Genomic DNA, 16,882 nt, shown 5'->3' with positions numbered 1-16,882 from the left:
ATGGTAGACGTTGGCAGGCTCTTGAGGGTTTCGAGAAGTTTCCAACAGTTGTAAAAGTCTGTCTACACCTGGCTGTGTTTTGTTCCCATTCAAATAAGGAAAAGAACTTGGTCGGTAAGCAATTTACCAACTTCTTAAAACCATATGTCGGTTTATTTGTTTCGTAATCATATTCTCAGAATCTCAGCATACGAATAGATAAAATAGAAATGTGCCACCTTAAACATTAGCATTGTTTAGACCCAAAGATTTTATCATAATCGTGATAAATCACACACAAGACAATATTTTGTACAAAATGAAACTGAGATTCGATAAAAATAGTTGTATATAATAAAATTTGGGATCGATCTCCAGCTCATCAAATATAACTCCGCATGGTGATGATCCTTGTTCTATTGTCTACGGGTTTATGATAAAATCTTTAGTTTTTTTATTAAAAAAATATAATTTAAGCATCAGGCTTAACCTTAAGAACCCACATGTTGATCTATACACAAGTTTTTATTTTGACGTATAAATGTATATACAGTACCTAAAACTATCCTGCTGTGCAAGTGTGCAACGTACGTCATCTCTTATATCTATAATTTCTTCCGAACTAGTACACTAGTACAAAGACAAACAATATCACATCCATTTCATGATCTCTATTTGATTTTAAGAGGTTCAGAAACAATACGCTCTAGCTCAAACTACCAAATTATTGGGAGCTATATGCAGCAAAGGCTCCAAAGCACTAGGATCAAACTTCCTCGTAACGATATAACACAAGGAAATGTAATTAACGACTATGTAAGATCAGTTTCCTCCATCAAAGATTTTTTTCAAAGAACTTCTCCGTAATGTTCCATCGCCAAACATAGCCGGGTGGGGACCGTCCCTAGACCAGTCCACACGTCAAGCTTCGGTTAGCCAGCACCACTGTCTTATCAACTGTCAACATGGTCGGGAGATAATGCTCGTCCACATAGCAAACAAACCTACAAAACTATTTGAATTTTGGGTAAACAATGTGTCTTTGACAATAGTAGCTGCGAGGTCCCGGTTTATTTCAAACCATATAGACCCTTTTCGCCGTTTGGTGATGGGAACTTCAGGGTTGATGTTCTCGTGTAGCGGCCTCGGCCCAAAGGTCAAGGGTCACAAACGCACCCATGAAGCTGGGTTTGATTGGCTTAAGTAGCAAATTATGCATCAAAACAGCAAGAGGTTGTATCTAATTTACATAAACCTTTCCTCCTCCTCACGGCATGACAAAAAAGTAGAAGTAACCGTGGTTACTACACTTAGTATTCCAGTATATTTAGAGCATGCCCATCCATGAAACACCTATGTAGTATCTCGAACAAAACAAATAATAATATGAAAATGTAATATGGTATTTGATTATTTTTTTATTTATAAAGAAAAACAAAATCAATCATAGATTGCCATGTGTGAGATGAATATCTTAAGTTTATCTCAAAGTTTTTTTAAATAAATATTTTGACATTCTTTCTCATTAAAAAAAAAATGCTGATCACAATCTATAAACTCAAAAACAATAGTGGAAAACACAATAGTGATTTATGCGAAGAGATAAGCTATTCTATTTACTAAAAGGAAAAGGAAAAAGTTAGAGATATTTATAGATATTGGGAGCAGCTATGTATATTTATAGATATTTTCCTTTTTACCATCTCAAAACTCTAAATTACTAATACACAGAAGGTAAAAGGCTGAGTTAATAAAAAAGAGGAAAAAATCGTGATGGAAAATATCTTTAAATACAAGAGACTCAAGTAATGTTAATACAAATATGTTTTGCTAAAACCTACTTTGAGTTGAGGCTTCGTCTTTTAAAAGAGTACAAGTTTCTCCGATAATGGACTCCGATGATGACATGCTCGATACCTACGATGAGGAATCAGGAGAGTATGATCTTTACAGCGACGTTGATGATGAACACGGCCATGGTGGTGAAGATGATTCCGATCACATTCTTGAGGAAGTCGTGGACGATTCTATAACTCATGGCTCTCAGATTAATTACGTCGTACTCAAGGAAGAAGACATCCGGAAACGACAGGAGGATGAGATCAAACAACTTTCTACGGTCCTCTCCATAACCAACGCAGAAGCTAGCGTTCTGCTTCTCCACTACCGCTGGAACGTTAGTAAACTTACTGACGAATGGTTTGCCGACGAGGACAAAGTTCGGAGAACTGTTGGCGTATTGGAGGGAGGAGGAGGATCCGTTGTTGTCGTTGAAAATCATCGAAAAGTTAAATGCGGAATCTGCTTTGACAAATTTCGTCGTAAAAAGATTGTACCCGTAGCATGCGGTCATACTTTCTGTTCTACATGCTGGAACGGTTACATCACCACAGCAATCAACGACGGCTCGGGATGCTTGATGCAAAAGTGTCCCGAGCCGTCTTGTCACGTTGCTATCGGCCGCGACATGGTCGAGAAGCTGGTTTCCGAGGAAGACCTGAGAAAATACCTGTTGTATTTTCTCAGGTCTTATATCGAAGAAAGCAAGAAGATGAAGTGGTGCCCCGCTCCCGGATGCGAAGGCGCGGTCGATTTTTCCGCGAGCGGGACGAGTATTAACTACGATGTTTCGTGCTCGTGCTCGCATAGATTCTGCTGGAACTGCAACGAGGACGCTCACAGCCCCGTGGACTGCGACACGGTTTCGCAGTGGATACTCAAGAACAGCGCGGAAGCGGAGAATACGGCGTGGATACTCGCTAACTCGAAGGCTTGCCCCAAGTGCAAGCGGCCGATCGAGAAGAACCACGGATGCATGCACATGACGTGCGGTCCGCCTTGCAAGCATGAGTTTTGTTGGCTTTGCCTCGGCGCGTGGAGAGATCACGGGGACCGCACGGGCGGGTTTAATGCGTGCAACAAGTACGAGAAGGATAAGAAACAAGGACTGTACGATGACGCTGAGAAGAAGCGACAGATGGCGAAGAGCTCGTTGGAGAGGTACACTCATTACTACGAACGATGGGCGAGCAATGAAAAGTCGAGGGGGAAAGCTTTCGGAGATCTACAGGTGTTCTTAACGGAGAAGATTGCGAAGCTTAGTGTGATTCAGTGCATACCGGAGACTCAGCTGACGTTCGTCACAGATGCGTGGCTTCAGATCATCGAATGCAGACGGGTGCTGAAATGGACGTATGCGTATGGGTACTATCTACCTGAATCTGAGCGTGAGAAGCGGTGTTTTTTCGAGTACGTGCAAGGGGAGGCCGAGTCTGGTTTGGAGAGGCTCCACAAATGCGTTGAGACGGAGGTGTTTCAGGGTGCTGAAGAGCGGTCGGAACTAGAGTTTACCGCTTTCCGGGAGAAATTATCTAATTTGACCAGCGTGACGAAGAGACACTTTGAAACTCTGGTGAAAGCTCTGGAGAATGGTCTCGCTGATGTCGAGTCTCAAGCGGCTTGCAACAAAGAAACAGAATCATTAAAAACAGAAATAAAAAGCAAAGAAACAACGTCTAAAAAAAGGCGGACGTGAGAGGTAAAAGGAAGTTACTTTGTTCTGCTAATATTCTCAATATGTCTGTCTACACACGTTTTATACTAAATGAACCTAGTAACTATTTTTTATGAAGTTTTTTGGAGTATGATGATAAATTATGAATTTGTGAGTAGTGAATGAGCCAAGCAAAAATGTGTAAGATAAGATTAGTGTTACAATCATTGAGAATGATAGTGGTCATGTGAGATAATACACTTTTTTTATTTATTATTATTTTTTTTTTTGAATGGAATGTTAAATTGAATTCAAAAGAAAAAACTTTTTTACAAACTAGCGTCTTTTCTCTAAGATTTTCTATACAAAATTGGATAAAAATCAAAGCAACTTCTTTCTCTTCCAAGTATAATATTCCTCTCTTCAAACTCTCAATCTCTTCCACCTAGCTCTCACTCCTACTAGGTGGCCAGCCCTCACTCCTACTGGTTTCCATCTCCCCACCAATTCTACCTAGCTCTCACTCCTACTAGGTAGCCAGCACTCACTCCTACTGGATTCCAGCACTCACTCCTACTGGACCTCATCAAAACCCATCCAACCTCAAGCTCATATCTTCAATATTCAACTCAGAGTCTGGTACTGAACCAGTATGACAATCCCTGATCAAAATCTTCATCTCCTTTCTTTCGAATAATAGAAAATTTATTTCTCATATTTTTATCAATAACATCACCGGTGAGGAAGTTTCGCCATGCCTTCTTCTGTTTCTTTCTCTCCAGATTGTGTGTACTGCTGACTGAAGAACATATCTTATCACAAACAGCCTAATCTTTCGATGACTCTGATCCAAAGCTATTCTGAGTATACTTCCCCAATTCGAAGTGAAGATGTTTCCCAACACTCCCTTCATCAGCTTCTCCCAAACTTGAGTAGAGAATGAGCAGTCAAAAAATAGATGTTGCAGAGTTTCAAGAGGGTGATTCCGACAAAGCACACAAGCAGTATCAGTACTTCCACTCCACTTGATCATTCGATCACCAGTTGAAAGCTTTCCATTCAAAGCTGTCCATAATATGAACGAAAATTTTGGAGTTGCATATTTATACCATACTGCCTTGTACCAATAACAGCTCATATGCTTCTCTCTAATCACTTCCCAAGTATCTCTCGACGAGAAATATTTTTTGTAGTCACCATTTTTGTTCTTCCATAAAGAAATATCTTCCTCCTCAACTCTAGTGGCTTTGTATCTCTCAATTTCCATCTCAACTCTATTGAAAATAGGATTTCGATGATGCCTTCTCCTATGCATTCCACAAGCCTCAACATTTGCATTTATAGAAATACCTATATCAATGTAGCCTCTGTCACTTAGCACATCCTTTAGACAACCCAATGGTGACCAAGCCTCATACCAAAAGGAAGCTTTCCTTCCATTTTTGTACACCTTTTTTATTATTAGATAAAGACAGTAGAATCAATCATAAACAAAGCTGGGAGTCTCTTTTGATTAAAGATCACACAGGATAGATATATTCTCCACAGAGTCGAATGAAATACATATAATTTGTTTAGAAAAATTCAAACCAACAAATAATACTCTCTTTGCATAAACAACTCTCTCATTTAAAACGCAAGCCACCGATCAGATTTGTCCCATCAATCAAGAGCAAGAACAGTAAACTCTCATTAAGAATAAAAACATTTGATTTCCAGTATGAATGTAGAAAGCAACTTCACTGCTTAAAGCCTCCAGTTTGGTACCTTTGGTTGCTGAGGCTGGAGAAGAAATCATCTGAGATTTCAGGTGCTTGTTGTTGTTGCTGCTGCTGCTGGGCATTGTATATTCCGGTTTTACCGAGCCCGGATCCTGCGCCCATGGACCACCCTGAGTAGTAGGCAGCAGCAGATGCCTTGTTCCCATCGTCATTGCTCAGGCCACCGACAACACCCACATCAGCAAGAGAAGCCTTTTTGGCTGATTACATGGAAATTAAACTAGTCAGATCCAAAACAGAGCTTAGAAAGCAAAACCCGACCATACTATGTGTGACGTGTCCCGGCACAAGCAACACGATATTGTAAGAAAACTCTATGTGAGCTAAAAATTAGCTTGTTGTAAAGTCTAATGTAATTGAATTAACCATGCCTTTTGGGTTTTATCTGCATTTACTTTGGTGGAACCAAACTAAAATCTACATATCATTTAAGAAAGAAACTAATCTCGTCCAAAATATAAAGGGTAAGCTTTGACTTACGAGCAGTAATATTGAGATCAATTAGTCCACGGCTCAGCGAATCTGCCCATATTCCAGATTTCACCTGGAAAGGATCCTTCTTTTGAAACTGTTGTGGTTTCGAGTCTGCCAAAGAGGGTGGGGTTGTTGTGTTTGTTGCACTCCCATGTACAACTGGGGCCTGTGGACCTGTAGAGACTGAAGCGGAGTGAGAAGTGAAGGCACCAAAAGGATCAGATCCATCAAAAGTTTCCATGGGAACTGCAGCAAATGGGTCAACAATGTTGGGAGTGGTCATAGACTCAGGTTTAGGAATCTTGGCTTCTGGGGGTGCAACTGGTTCAGTGGATGCAAACAGGTCAACCGTCGGAGGAGGTGGAGTAACTGTGACAGAAGGTTGAGATGCAGAGAAGAGATCAACTTCTTCCTGTAGAACAGCCATGCGAAAACGTATCAGTCTATAATTCAACAAGACAAGTCACTGTAAGGTGTAATGGATTAACAAGCGCCATCACGAGAATGGACACTAAATCACGGAAAATTTCAATTGTTAAAAGCTGTATAGTTGCTTGAATGAAAGAAGTCACCCACCTGTTTCTGCGACCCAAAATCTGTTCCCTGAGCAGAGGCTGATACAAAAGTTGCATCAGCAAACAAGTCCGTCTCTTGAAACGTGCCATTGTTGTTGTTGTTGGTGGAAGATGTTTCAGTTGGTCCAGAATCCATGAAGTCACCCATCAGATCTGCTCCAAAAAGGTCCACTTGGTTGGCACTCCCCGCGGAAGGCTCTGCAGAAATGAAAAACCATGTCTTAACGTTTGTGTGCTGTAATTCACCAAAGAAACGTTTACTCCAATTAAATAATGAACAATCTGTAAGTTTTGACATTCGTTTAAAGAAACATACTCTTGCTGGAAGTTCCACGTGGATCAAAATCATCAAAATCATCATCGTTGTTTGAAGGAGCTGCAGATGCATGTGAAGGTATGGCACTGTGTTTGCCAGAGCCGGGAGACTTTTTTCCACTGGATAGACTATCCTGGTCCGCACTGCACATTCAGAATCAATTTGCTCAAAGTCAGAAAATAAACCTTCTCAAATTGAAGATATACTGAAAATCAATAACATTAGTAAATCAATAGGGGTCGAGACAAAACCTGCCATAGCGTGAAAAACTTTTCTTCGAAGTGTAGCTTTGGTCTTCACCTTTAACACCGCGCCTTGACTTTTGAAAAGACTCGTAGTCGTCCTTGTCTTCTCTGGAATCCCTATCTCTATAGCTGTCATAATTGCTTGAACCACTACCACCACCAAACGAAGCTGAAGCTGAACCAGACTTATATGTTATTCCTGTTGAGGAGAGGCCAACGTACCTATATTTAAGACAGCAAAGCCGATTCAGACAAACATATAAAGAAGAACGGGAAACCAGTTTAATAGCATAGAAACTAACTTGTTACGATTGGCTGTTGCTTTGTCTCTGATTTGAGAGATCTTCTCCTTATTATTCAAGAGAGCAACAATGTTTTCCGCCTTCTTTCTCACATTGATCCCCACATCTTTTCCATTCGGTTCAACATACTCAAAACTCGTGAGTGACTACATCAATAACAAAATGACAAACAAAGACCATGTCAGTAGAAAACCACAAGGTTCCACCACAGGAAAACGACTTATAAATGTATAAGAAAAGAAATAAACTGACAGATATTTGGTAAGTATGCTCAATAATCTCATCAACTGCTCGTTCAGATCCGTTTGAAATCAGATAATCAATAACCGACAGTGCCTGTACACAAAACAAAAAAAGCTCAGGTTACACCAAAACTGTAATCTTCCAAATATTGAAGGAAAACGTCAAGAGAAGAATCTCACCTTGTAGACATATCTCCAATCCTTGCCAGTCTCACTCAGTCTAGTCCACAAAACACTCATAACCATCTGGCACTCCGAGCTAAACATAACAAAAACGTACAAGGTAATCAATATATATATACAATCAAAATCCTTTCAAAACTGAATTTGAAGTAAAAAAAAAAAAAGTGAATAGTTTATGGAATTACAATTTCTTAGTGGCCTGTGCGATCTCAGCCAATGCAGTACCATGCGGACCCCAAGGCTCATTATCTGTAGCATCCAATACCTGTAGCCATATGTTTATAAAACATTATCACAAACTCGAGATGAACAAAACTGATTACGAAGAAACGGTTAAACAAACTGATACTACTACACATTAGCGTTCAAAAGATCAAATCTGAAGCTCAACTTGTAATCCATTGAATCGGAAACTCGAAGATGGATCTAATATTAATCAACTATAAACACACTCCAGCATCAAATAACAAATCTAGCTCGACTGATCAGGATTAGCTATATATTCATGAAATCTCGAATTCTCCTAATCAAATCACGCAAGCAACATGTAGATAACGAATCAAACAAGCTCTTCACCTTTTGCTCCATCTCCGGAACCTTCAAAACTTTGAGATTCACCTCCCTCTTTCTGTAAAACCAAAAAATTAATCGAAGATGTCAACAAACGATCTACGGATTTGAATCGAAATAACGATCTATTTCTATCGAAACCGAAATCGAAGGATTATAAATAGATAAGAAGGAGCAAACTCACATCTCTCGAACCGTTTGATCGAAGACCTTCATGAAATCCATCTCGAATTCGCGATAATGTTATGAACGAAAGGAAAACGAGATCCTGCGGAAAAAGAAATGGTGCGAGGAGAAGTGTAGATCTGATCAGGGATGATGAATGATGGCTCGTCTTTTGGTTTTTTTTCTTCCTAAATCGATTTGTGGCGTAATTTAATTTTCTTAAAGCATCAAAATAACTCCTGGGTGGGTAATCGGACCTGGCCCGTATCCGATGGGAAGTATCCGAAACTCGTGCGTATGGCCGGGTATGATTTTTTTTTTTTTGAACACTTCTAGTTTAACGCTGCTAGTTTTCTATGGGGCCATTTTAATGCTTCTTTATGTTGGGCATTCCGTTCTCAGTTCGGTTCAAGTTCGATTTTTCGGTTTTTCGGTTCTAGAGGTTTAAGATCCGTTATGGTATTTAAAAAGTTTAGTTCGGTTTCGGTTTGCTTATTTCAATTTTTCGGTTAGATTTGGGCTAAAAAATAAAATAAAATCAGATTTTTCGGATTAAATATCAGATTTGTTTTGCCTTTTCAGATACAATTTTGGATAACTGAGATAATTTAAAATATTTTGGAAAAATTATTTTAGGAATTAAATATTTGGGTATTTCAACCTATAAATAATATTTTTAATTATTTAATTATTTTAAAATTAAATTTGTTAGTATTTATAAATATATAAACTATATTATAAAAATCCGGATACGTATTCGGTTCCGGTTTTACGGTTCTAGAGAAATATGATCCACTAATATAATTGATAGGTTTCAGGTCCGAACCAAACCTCATTTTTCGTTTCGGTTCGGTTCTTCGGTTTTGGATAAATGTGCCCATGTCCCTAATGGTTTGTATGTAAACAAGTGATAGGCCCATATTTCTGCCTCAAATACTCTTGTTGACTTTATAGAGTTGTACATTCCTTTACAAAGAAAGGTTTGAGCTCTTGACTGTACTTCTCCTTTTGAATAATGCTCAACAAACACAACCCAATAAAGCTTTTACTGGTTTAAGCATTAATGCACCCCTTTGATCAAAGAAAGCAAAAAGATCTACCATCACAGCTGATGTTGAAGCTGCAGCAAACCCACCTGTAGCAGCACCTGCTATGATCGAGTTCCATGGATCTTCCGTCTTCCTCATGTACACCATTGTGTAGTCAAATGCCGAGAACAAGAACAAGAATGCTATGGTCTGTCTTGTAATAATTACGACACTAATCGTGCCTGTGCGATATCTATCTATATATATAAAGAAGAGTTTCTTTCATTCCTAGGCTGTCCACGTAGGCGGACACGTCACTAATTCGAGTCTTGAGAAGCCGACACGTGTCACGGTCAATCAAAAGTTAATGTTTCATTAATTCTTGAATTTAATGGGTTTTATGTGTTTACTAAGGTCCAAATACATATTCTCTAAAAAACAGTATACGAAACTTAGGGAAAGTGGCCGTCGAGCAACAATTTCCGTTCAGTCAACTGTCAATAGAAATCCAACGGTTTCACCGGTGACGAACGATTCCGATCAATGTCAGTCGGAAGCCGAATAGACTTCTTTATTCTGGAACTGTTACGGAAATTAACTTGGTTTATACATCTTCATTAACATTCACATTAATACCTACTATCTACTTCTCACACGATCTGACATTCAATGAATCTCCTCATTCATTCATTTGTGTTAATCCTCTATTATAAATATGAAGGTTTTCTTCCAAGAAAATCATCAGTCCATTTCTCTTAATAAACAACACAAAAAGGTGATGAAAAAATATTTGTTAAACTCATCGTTGTACTTGACGGATTGTGACAGAAAAGTGATAAGAAACAGAAAAAATGAGATGAGAAACATAATAAACAGAGAAGAAGACGATAAAAGAGGGGAGATAACTTTTTTTAATGAACTTTTTTTTTAAAAGATCTAATTATCTTTAGCTCATAATAATTTCCAACATCTTGGTGTTGATTTTTCATTACTGTGGTTCCCCAAAAGGTTGTTGGCCCTGATCTCAAGGATACAACAGTTAGTGCAGACATTTATGGATATATAATCATGTGTGAGTATGCATGGTTGTGATTTGTGAGTATATTTCAATTACATCTTTCCCATACCGACTACTGGATTGTGAATTCTATTTAACTTGACTGCTTCTGTGTCTCCAAAATTGGCTAAGTTTTGATATATACATAGAATGCATTTTTCTTATTATACTTCCAAGTTTGAGTCTGCATATATCACAATAAAATGAGGACGGTGGACGAATGAGCTGAGTGTGGAATACTAAACATGTTCTTACATGAAATTGAAGCATTGTAGTTTTGTTCAAACACTAACTTATGTCTTATTTAGAACACTCACTTCTCATAACATATGTACTCTCTTCTCGACAAATGACACATACTAACCTAATAAAAAAACAATCACAGCGTTGACACATTTGAAAAAAAATTCGTCCAACCGCACCTCCTATTTTGGATAAAAATAACTAGAACTAATATGATATGAAAAACAGTAGTTTCAAATATATATATATATATATATATAATAATGTTTCATTGGACATCAACCTAAAATAATATTTTAGCACATAATTAATAATATAATATCAATGATATAAATTTTAAAAATATTCATAAGAAAAATGTAATCTAAAATTTTTGTATTAAAAATTATTTTACTTATTATCAAAATTATCATAATTACAGTAGAATAAACAAAGAAAATTTGTAAAACTATTATGTATTCATGAACATTTTAATATTAAGATGATCATGATCTTTAACAAGAATAACAAAACATACACAATAAAAGTTAATATCACCTTAAATTTTAAGTAAGCTAAACATTTTGAAATACTCTTTAACTGATATATTTATGTATTTTTGGTTACTAACACGCCCGTAGCGTTGAGAGAGAGAGATTATGCTAATAGTAAAAATTAGTTTTTTGGTTAATTTTAAATTTAAGAAAATAGTATATCTCATATATATCTCTTGCAAATGTAAAACTAAAACACAAACCACAAATCATATAAATAATAATAATTTTGATTACAAGTAAATTATATCCGCCCGTATGGCGGGCCGACGCTACTAAACTATAAACCAAACCAAACTTTTAATTATAGAGAATCCAAATATTCAACAGATACATACATACATACATACATACCCAAGAGAGTATTTTCTTTCTCATTACACCAAGTGGTTTTAACTTTTAACCAACAACGCTTAATTGCTTATTTGCAACACTGTTTATGTATCCCACCACCCTCTGTCTTTTCGGTCTTATACGTCATCAATGTTCCCCTACACTCGAATGGTAAGCTCGCCTCCTCAACTGAGATTCCCCAGCTGGTTGCTGCAGATATATCTTCGTTGGATCGTTAGGATCCACGTACCTGTACATACACACACACACGATTTTGAGAAACAATAGCGTTTTTTAATGCTATCGGTATCATGATTCAGAGGGGGACTTACGCATGTCTCATCATTTCATCAACAGGACTTTGTGCGGCTTGGAGAGGATCAACACGTGGAGCTGCTTCTGCCGCTTCTGCTGCTTGTTGCATCTGTCTGTTGTATTGTCTCACTGATGAGATGAGATTTAAGAAGAGAGGAACAAAAGTCCCGCAACCACCTTCCTTGAACAGGATCTTGAAACTGTGAGGATTCCTCAGCCGTAACTTACAAAAGAATCAAAGACAACATTGATACAAAGTTTGATTGTGTGAGTTGTGAAAATGTAGCTTTTGAAGACAATCATTATGATTGGAAAATTTTAAATTATTATTGATCACACAAAGAAGCAAGGACAAAAGAGTTGAGTAGTACTCAAAACATATCAATAATGTAGAAGAAGTAAGAAAACAAAATAAACAGCAATAACACTTATGCAAGCCTCTCAGGAACTAAATAAATGATGTGAATACAATAAAGAATCTTTGACAAAACTTCTTTTAACGGTAGTTTCTGTAGACAGGGCTGTACATGCAGCTCTCTGCAAACTTCACCAGATCTTTTGGACGTGGCAGGTTCGATGCCAATCCTATACACCACAAATATTTATATCATCAGCCCCAAGTTTCTTTGATAAAGTCAAAGACAGTTTCATTAACGAGTGTAAATGAATAGAGAACTAACCAAGCTCATAGGTTTTGGCGGCAACACTGGCTGCAATGTTAGCAGAGATCTCTCTGATGTTTGAGAATGGCGGGTAGATCAAACCGTTGGCGAAATTCTCTTCTGTGACTTGAGCGGCCAATGCTTCAGCTGTTAATATAACAAAGAGATGTTTGAGTAAAGTGTACATATATCAATCAAGAGTTCACAAGTTCTAAACAACTTGCTACATCTTATGGTCTAGTGGACAGAATATGTTTAAAGGAAGTGATTTTATACTTACAAGCTGCAAGGAGCATGTCATCACGGACACGAATGGCGCCGGACATGATCAAACCAAGACCCAGACCCGGGAAAATGTAACAGTTGTTTGCCTGTGAAGTTAAGTAGAGTTGAGCATTAAGGTTGTCACAGAAATACAAATAACTAATGTTCTAAAAATTGGTTTAGGCGGCAAATCGGATCTAAACAAAACGTTTTTTTTTTTAAATCGGTCTAGGTGTGCGCGTAATCAAAAATCCCCTATATAGGATTTTAATTACTGCCTAGCTATTTTTTTGAACATTGGAGAAAACAATATGGAAATAGCACAAACCTGGCCAGGGAAGTAAGTTTTGCCATCGTACTCAACAGGATCAAAGGGGCTTCCACTTCCAAAGATTGCACGACCCTATTTTTTAAGCACAAGTTATGATCAGACATGAGAGAGATGCATCAAATGCAAACAGCACTTTGTTATAATCAGGACATGAATCACATTCAGAGTTCATATGAGAGAAGAATGAAAATACCTTGGTCCATGTGTAAGCCTGTTCCGCGGTACACTCAGCTTGAGAAGTAGGGTTTGAGAGAGCCAGAATCAACGGTGTCTGTAAAAGCCAATACCAGCATTAGAACAATGACATTAATACTTGTCTTTATGAGAGAGAGAGCAAAGAGTAAGAACAAGAAAGGAACCTCGTTGTTGGTAGCCATGGCCTCAACAACTTCCTGTGTGAAAGTTTGACCCACACCAGAGGTTCCAATGAGAACGGTTGGTTTAATTGCCTGTTTTGACAAAAGTTTCAACAAATATTTAATAAAAAAAAAAAAACTAAAATCAAGAGAGTTAAAGATTAGTTCATTGCTTACATTCACAGCACCAATGAGGTTCTTGACAGGTTCGTGCTCATGCGCCCACGGCTGCTTGAAGTGCTGAAGCGATTCTTTGCGCGAACTAACGATCAGTCCCTTGGAGTCCACGAGCCAAATCTTCTTCCTGGTCTCATCAATGGGAGCTCCAGTCTACAACACAACAAGGATAAGATCAATCACATAGCAAATGTAAGAAACTTCACAAGATCTACTTACCTCTTTAGAAATCTTAAGAGCAATTAGCTCAGCGATACCGGTTCCAGCCTCTCCGGCACCCAAGAACAAGAAGGTATGGTCAGCAAGGCTTTTACCAAGCACCTTCTGAGCAGCAATAAGCCCAGCAAGCACCACGGATGCAGTACCCTGCCAATTAAGCAAAAAGAACAAATAGCATTAGCTCTCTGACACTTGAACCAAAAATGTAAAGAAAGATATCAATCTTACCTGGATATCGTCGTTGAAGACTAGATGACTCGTGCTGTACTTAGACAGAAGGTCAAATGCATTGTGATTCGCAAAATCTTCAAACTGAAAAGAACAATAAGTATAATGTTATAAACAGAACATCAACAACTCTAACAAAAAAAATCATAGCAGAAGTATATCTTTGAAAATGTAAAAAAAAATATATCTAATAAAATGTATTAAAAAATTTAAAAATATATTTTTTGAAACAATATTTTTTCTAAAACATAGATCATTTTGAAACGGAGAGAGTATTTGTTAGCAGAAGTGATCCTATGGCTCACCTGTACCAACACTTTCTCTCCATAGTTCTGCTTCACAGCACACATGAACTCATGTAGAAACTCTGCATATTCCTGGCCAGTTGCTCTCCGCTGTTTAAGGCCAATGTAGAACTCATCATTCAGCAACTTCTCGTTGTTTGTACCCACATCAATGGTGATTGGAAGGCACTGCATTTAAAACCAGGTTTTGCGTTTAAGATCACACATTTACTAGAATAATCAATCAATTGGAACCAATAGTCCTATTGCAGCTAGTGTTCTAATGCTTACAGCTGATGGACGGATTCCTCCCAAAGCAGTGTAAAGAGAAAGCTTCCCCACTGGAATTCCCATTCCCTGGCAACCAAGATCTCCCAAACCGAGAATGCGCTCACCATCAGTAACAACAATAACTTGAATACCTCTCTGAGGCCAGTTCTTCAACACTTCAAGAATCTTGCCCCTAAAGAACATAAAATTCACTTTTAGTTGTCTCAAATAAACGAAATGAGATTAAAATTAAAACACATACTTCTCTTTCAAGCTGATGTAGAGACCCTGCGGCTTCCTGAAAATGCTACCATACTTCTGGCAAGCCTCACCAACTGTTGGCGTGTACACAACTGGAAGCAACTCCTCCACGTTATCAATCAAAAGCTTGTAGAACAACCTCTCGTTCCTTTCCTGAAAGATTCGGAGACATGAGCTACAAATCTTTTGGACACATATTCTCTACTACTAAACATGAGGGAACAATGAATCACCTGAAGATCCATGAGGGCCATGTAACGCTGTAGAGGTACAGTGTACTGGCGCAGATTATGCATCAGCTTCCTCTCCTAATCAACACAACAAAACCACAAGTTAACACACAAACAAACCCAAAATCAAAGGTAGTTCTTTTTGCAATGTTCAAAAAATAGCTAGGAGTTTAGATGACTATCCTTAACGAATATTGATATATTTATTATTACTTGTGTCTAATTATAAAATTATTTTGATGAATTAAAAAAATTAGATATACAAAAAGAAATTAGACTATTTTATGAATATGCACTAACATTATTGCTTGATTAAACAGATTGTGACTAATTTAGAAGACCAAATTTAACTCGATTTAGAACTGTTTAAACCAATTTAAATCGCATAATTTGATTTTAAGAAAAATTGTTTCAGATATAACCTAACCTATTTTCAGAACATTGCTTTTTTTTGTATATAAATCGCAAGAAAGTCACCTGAACTTCCTGGCTTAAGACAACAGGGGGAAGAAGACCAGTCAAGTAATGAGCATCTCTCTCTTTGTCAGTGAAAGCAAGTCCCTTGTTGTATCTCGGGTCACGCATCAACGAGTATCCACTGTAACAGAGTTTCATTTCCACAATTAAGTTTCTTTAAAATATAGTATTTCTTATTAATTTTTTTTTTTGATCAACAAAAAAAAAAAAAAATTCTTAATAAGATTTATGAAGGTCGTTGAATGAAGAGTCATTAACCTGGCGACGGAGGAAACCCAAGGAGTGACGAGCTGATCCAAAGTGGCTAGATCCTCACCGTAGACGTCGGAGATCCCACCTCCCACGCCGGATCTGTTGTCGGAAACAACGTCGCATGGTACTTCAGCTGGAGTACTTCCCATATCGAATTTGCAAGCTTTACGGAGGAAAGTGATGAATATATTGATTGGTTGATATTTTGTAATGAATGATGAAACTCAGAAGAGGAAGGTGGTGGATTTATATAGGCCCGATGAGGAAAATGACCATTTTCTAATTACAAATATGAAAAGTTGTTAAGAAAGTCGGGAAAATGGCATATTCCCCTATGAACTAGGTGTTCCTGGCTTTTTCACACATGAACTTTTAAGTCATGCCAAAAACCACATGAACAATGGAAAAATGACTTATTTTCCTATGAACTAATTGTTCCCGGCTATTTCACACACGAACTTTTACGCCATGCCAAAAGCCACATGAACAACTATATTTTTTTTAATTACATACACAAACTATCGATTTTAAACTAATTCCGCTAAAACCGTAAATGATGTTATTTAAAAGTTAACTTGGATTATATGATAGGAGGAGAGACGGTTTAATTTGGGTTGATAAAAACATAATACTACGTCGTTTTTTTTCTTCAACTTCTTCTTTTTGTCAACTTCTCTTCTTCTTCAAAAATCGTTTTACTTTTCATCAATTGGGGATAAAATTTATTATCATGCAAAAGAATAAAACATTTTACATGATGAATAAAGAAAGAAGAGAAGAAAATACTAACTTACCAATCTCCATGTATTGTCACAAGGAACTATAAAATTGGCGCAGTCTAGGACGCTTGGTTGGTTCCATAAGCGGATGTTACTCTCAGGTTCCGGTCCTGCAGAGATTTATATATTCTCCTCAATCCAGAAATTAATGTCATATGATCTCTTTATACGCTTTATGTCATATAACTCGAAAATATCTACCCCAACCGGTTACTATGTCATATAACTCGAAAATGCAGAATAATTTTTTTTATCCTC

The 16,882-nt window shown here is 37.6% G+C and overlaps 3 protein-coding genes across 3 annotated transcripts; 1 reads left to right on the top strand and 2 right to left on the bottom strand.

Moving 5' to 3' along the window:
• Nucleotides 1–301: 301 nt before the first annotated feature.
• Nucleotides 302–4,750, top strand: LOC106383182 (probable E3 ubiquitin-protein ligase ARI5). The gene has a single exon (XM_048746821.1). It carries the CDS (start codon nucleotides 1,868–1,870, stop codon nucleotides 3,512–3,514), a length of 1,647 nt encoding a protein of 548 aa, XP_048602778.1. The 5' UTR covers nucleotides 302–1,867; the 3' UTR covers nucleotides 3,515–4,750.
• Nucleotides 4,751–4,959: 209 nt separating this feature from the next.
• Nucleotides 4,960–8,549, bottom strand: LOC106383015 (clathrin interactor EPSIN 1). Its single transcript, XM_013823127.3, has 11 exons — nucleotides 8,345–8,549; nucleotides 8,167–8,218; nucleotides 7,776–7,855; nucleotides 7,588–7,666; nucleotides 7,418–7,501; nucleotides 7,166–7,311; nucleotides 6,870–7,085; nucleotides 6,619–6,761; nucleotides 6,304–6,500; nucleotides 5,734–6,139; nucleotides 4,960–5,453 (listed from the first exon to the last, which is right to left on the bottom strand). The coding sequence occupies exons 1-11, from the start codon at nucleotides 8,383–8,385 to the stop codon at nucleotides 5,212–5,214; spliced, it is 1,686 nt and encodes a 561-aa protein (XP_013678581.1). The 5' UTR covers nucleotides 8,386–8,549; the 3' UTR covers nucleotides 4,960–5,211.
• Nucleotides 8,550–12,139: 3,590 nt separating this feature from the next.
• On the bottom strand, nucleotides 12,140–16,113 carry LOC106383016 (NADP-dependent malic enzyme 2). The gene is made up of 15 exons (XM_013823128.3): nucleotides 15,852–16,113; nucleotides 15,594–15,714; nucleotides 15,120–15,194; nucleotides 14,888–15,039; nucleotides 14,647–14,818; nucleotides 14,377–14,544; nucleotides 14,072–14,155; nucleotides 13,844–13,990; nucleotides 13,625–13,777; nucleotides 13,451–13,540; nucleotides 13,285–13,362; nucleotides 13,089–13,163; nucleotides 12,777–12,867; nucleotides 12,515–12,643; nucleotides 12,140–12,419 (listed from the first exon to the last, which is right to left on the bottom strand). Exons 1-15 carry the CDS (start codon nucleotides 15,992–15,994, stop codon nucleotides 12,331–12,333), a joined length of 1,767 nt encoding a protein of 588 aa, XP_013678582.1. The 5' UTR covers nucleotides 15,995–16,113; the 3' UTR covers nucleotides 12,140–12,330.
• Nucleotides 16,114–16,882: the final 769 nt, after the last annotated feature.

The sequence above is a fragment of the Brassica napus genome, chromosome C2 (genome assembly GCF_020379485.1).
Source record: "Brassica napus cultivar Da-Ae chromosome C2, Da-Ae, whole genome shotgun sequence".
In the NCBI taxonomy this organism is placed as follows: domain Eukaryota; kingdom Viridiplantae; phylum Streptophyta; class Magnoliopsida; order Brassicales; family Brassicaceae; genus Brassica; species Brassica napus.
Note: the sequence above shows the minus strand (reverse complement) of the source record. Positions and strands in the feature narration are given on the sequence as shown.

Coding starts and splice junctions, on each gene's coding strand:
- LOC106383015 (XM_013823127.3), bottom strand. CDS start 8,385: ATGGATTTCATGAAGGTCTTCGATCAAACGGTTCGAGAGAT. Junction 7,667..7,775: donor GCACAGGCCACTAAGAAATT/GTAATTCCATAA, acceptor TGTTATGTTTAG/CTCGGAGTGCCAGATGGTTA. Junction 6,762..6,869: donor AGTTTTTCACGCTATGGCAG/GTTTTGTCTCGA, acceptor CTGAATGTGCAG/TGCGGACCAGGATAGTCTAT.
- LOC106383016 (XM_013823128.3), bottom strand. CDS start 15,994: ATGGGAAGTACTCCAGCTGAAGTACCATGCGACGTTGTTTCCGACAAC. Junction 15,195..15,593: donor TCTTAAGCCAGGAAGTTCAG/GTGACTTTCTTG, acceptor TGTGTTGATTAG/GAGAGGAAGCTGATGCATAA. Junction 12,644..12,776: donor TGACATGCTCCTTGCAGCTT/GTAAGTATAAAA, acceptor TTATATTAACAG/CTGAAGCATTGGCCGCTCAA.
- LOC106383182 (XM_048746821.1), top strand. CDS start 1,868: ATGGACTCCGATGATGACATGCTCGATACCTACGATGAGGAATCAGGA.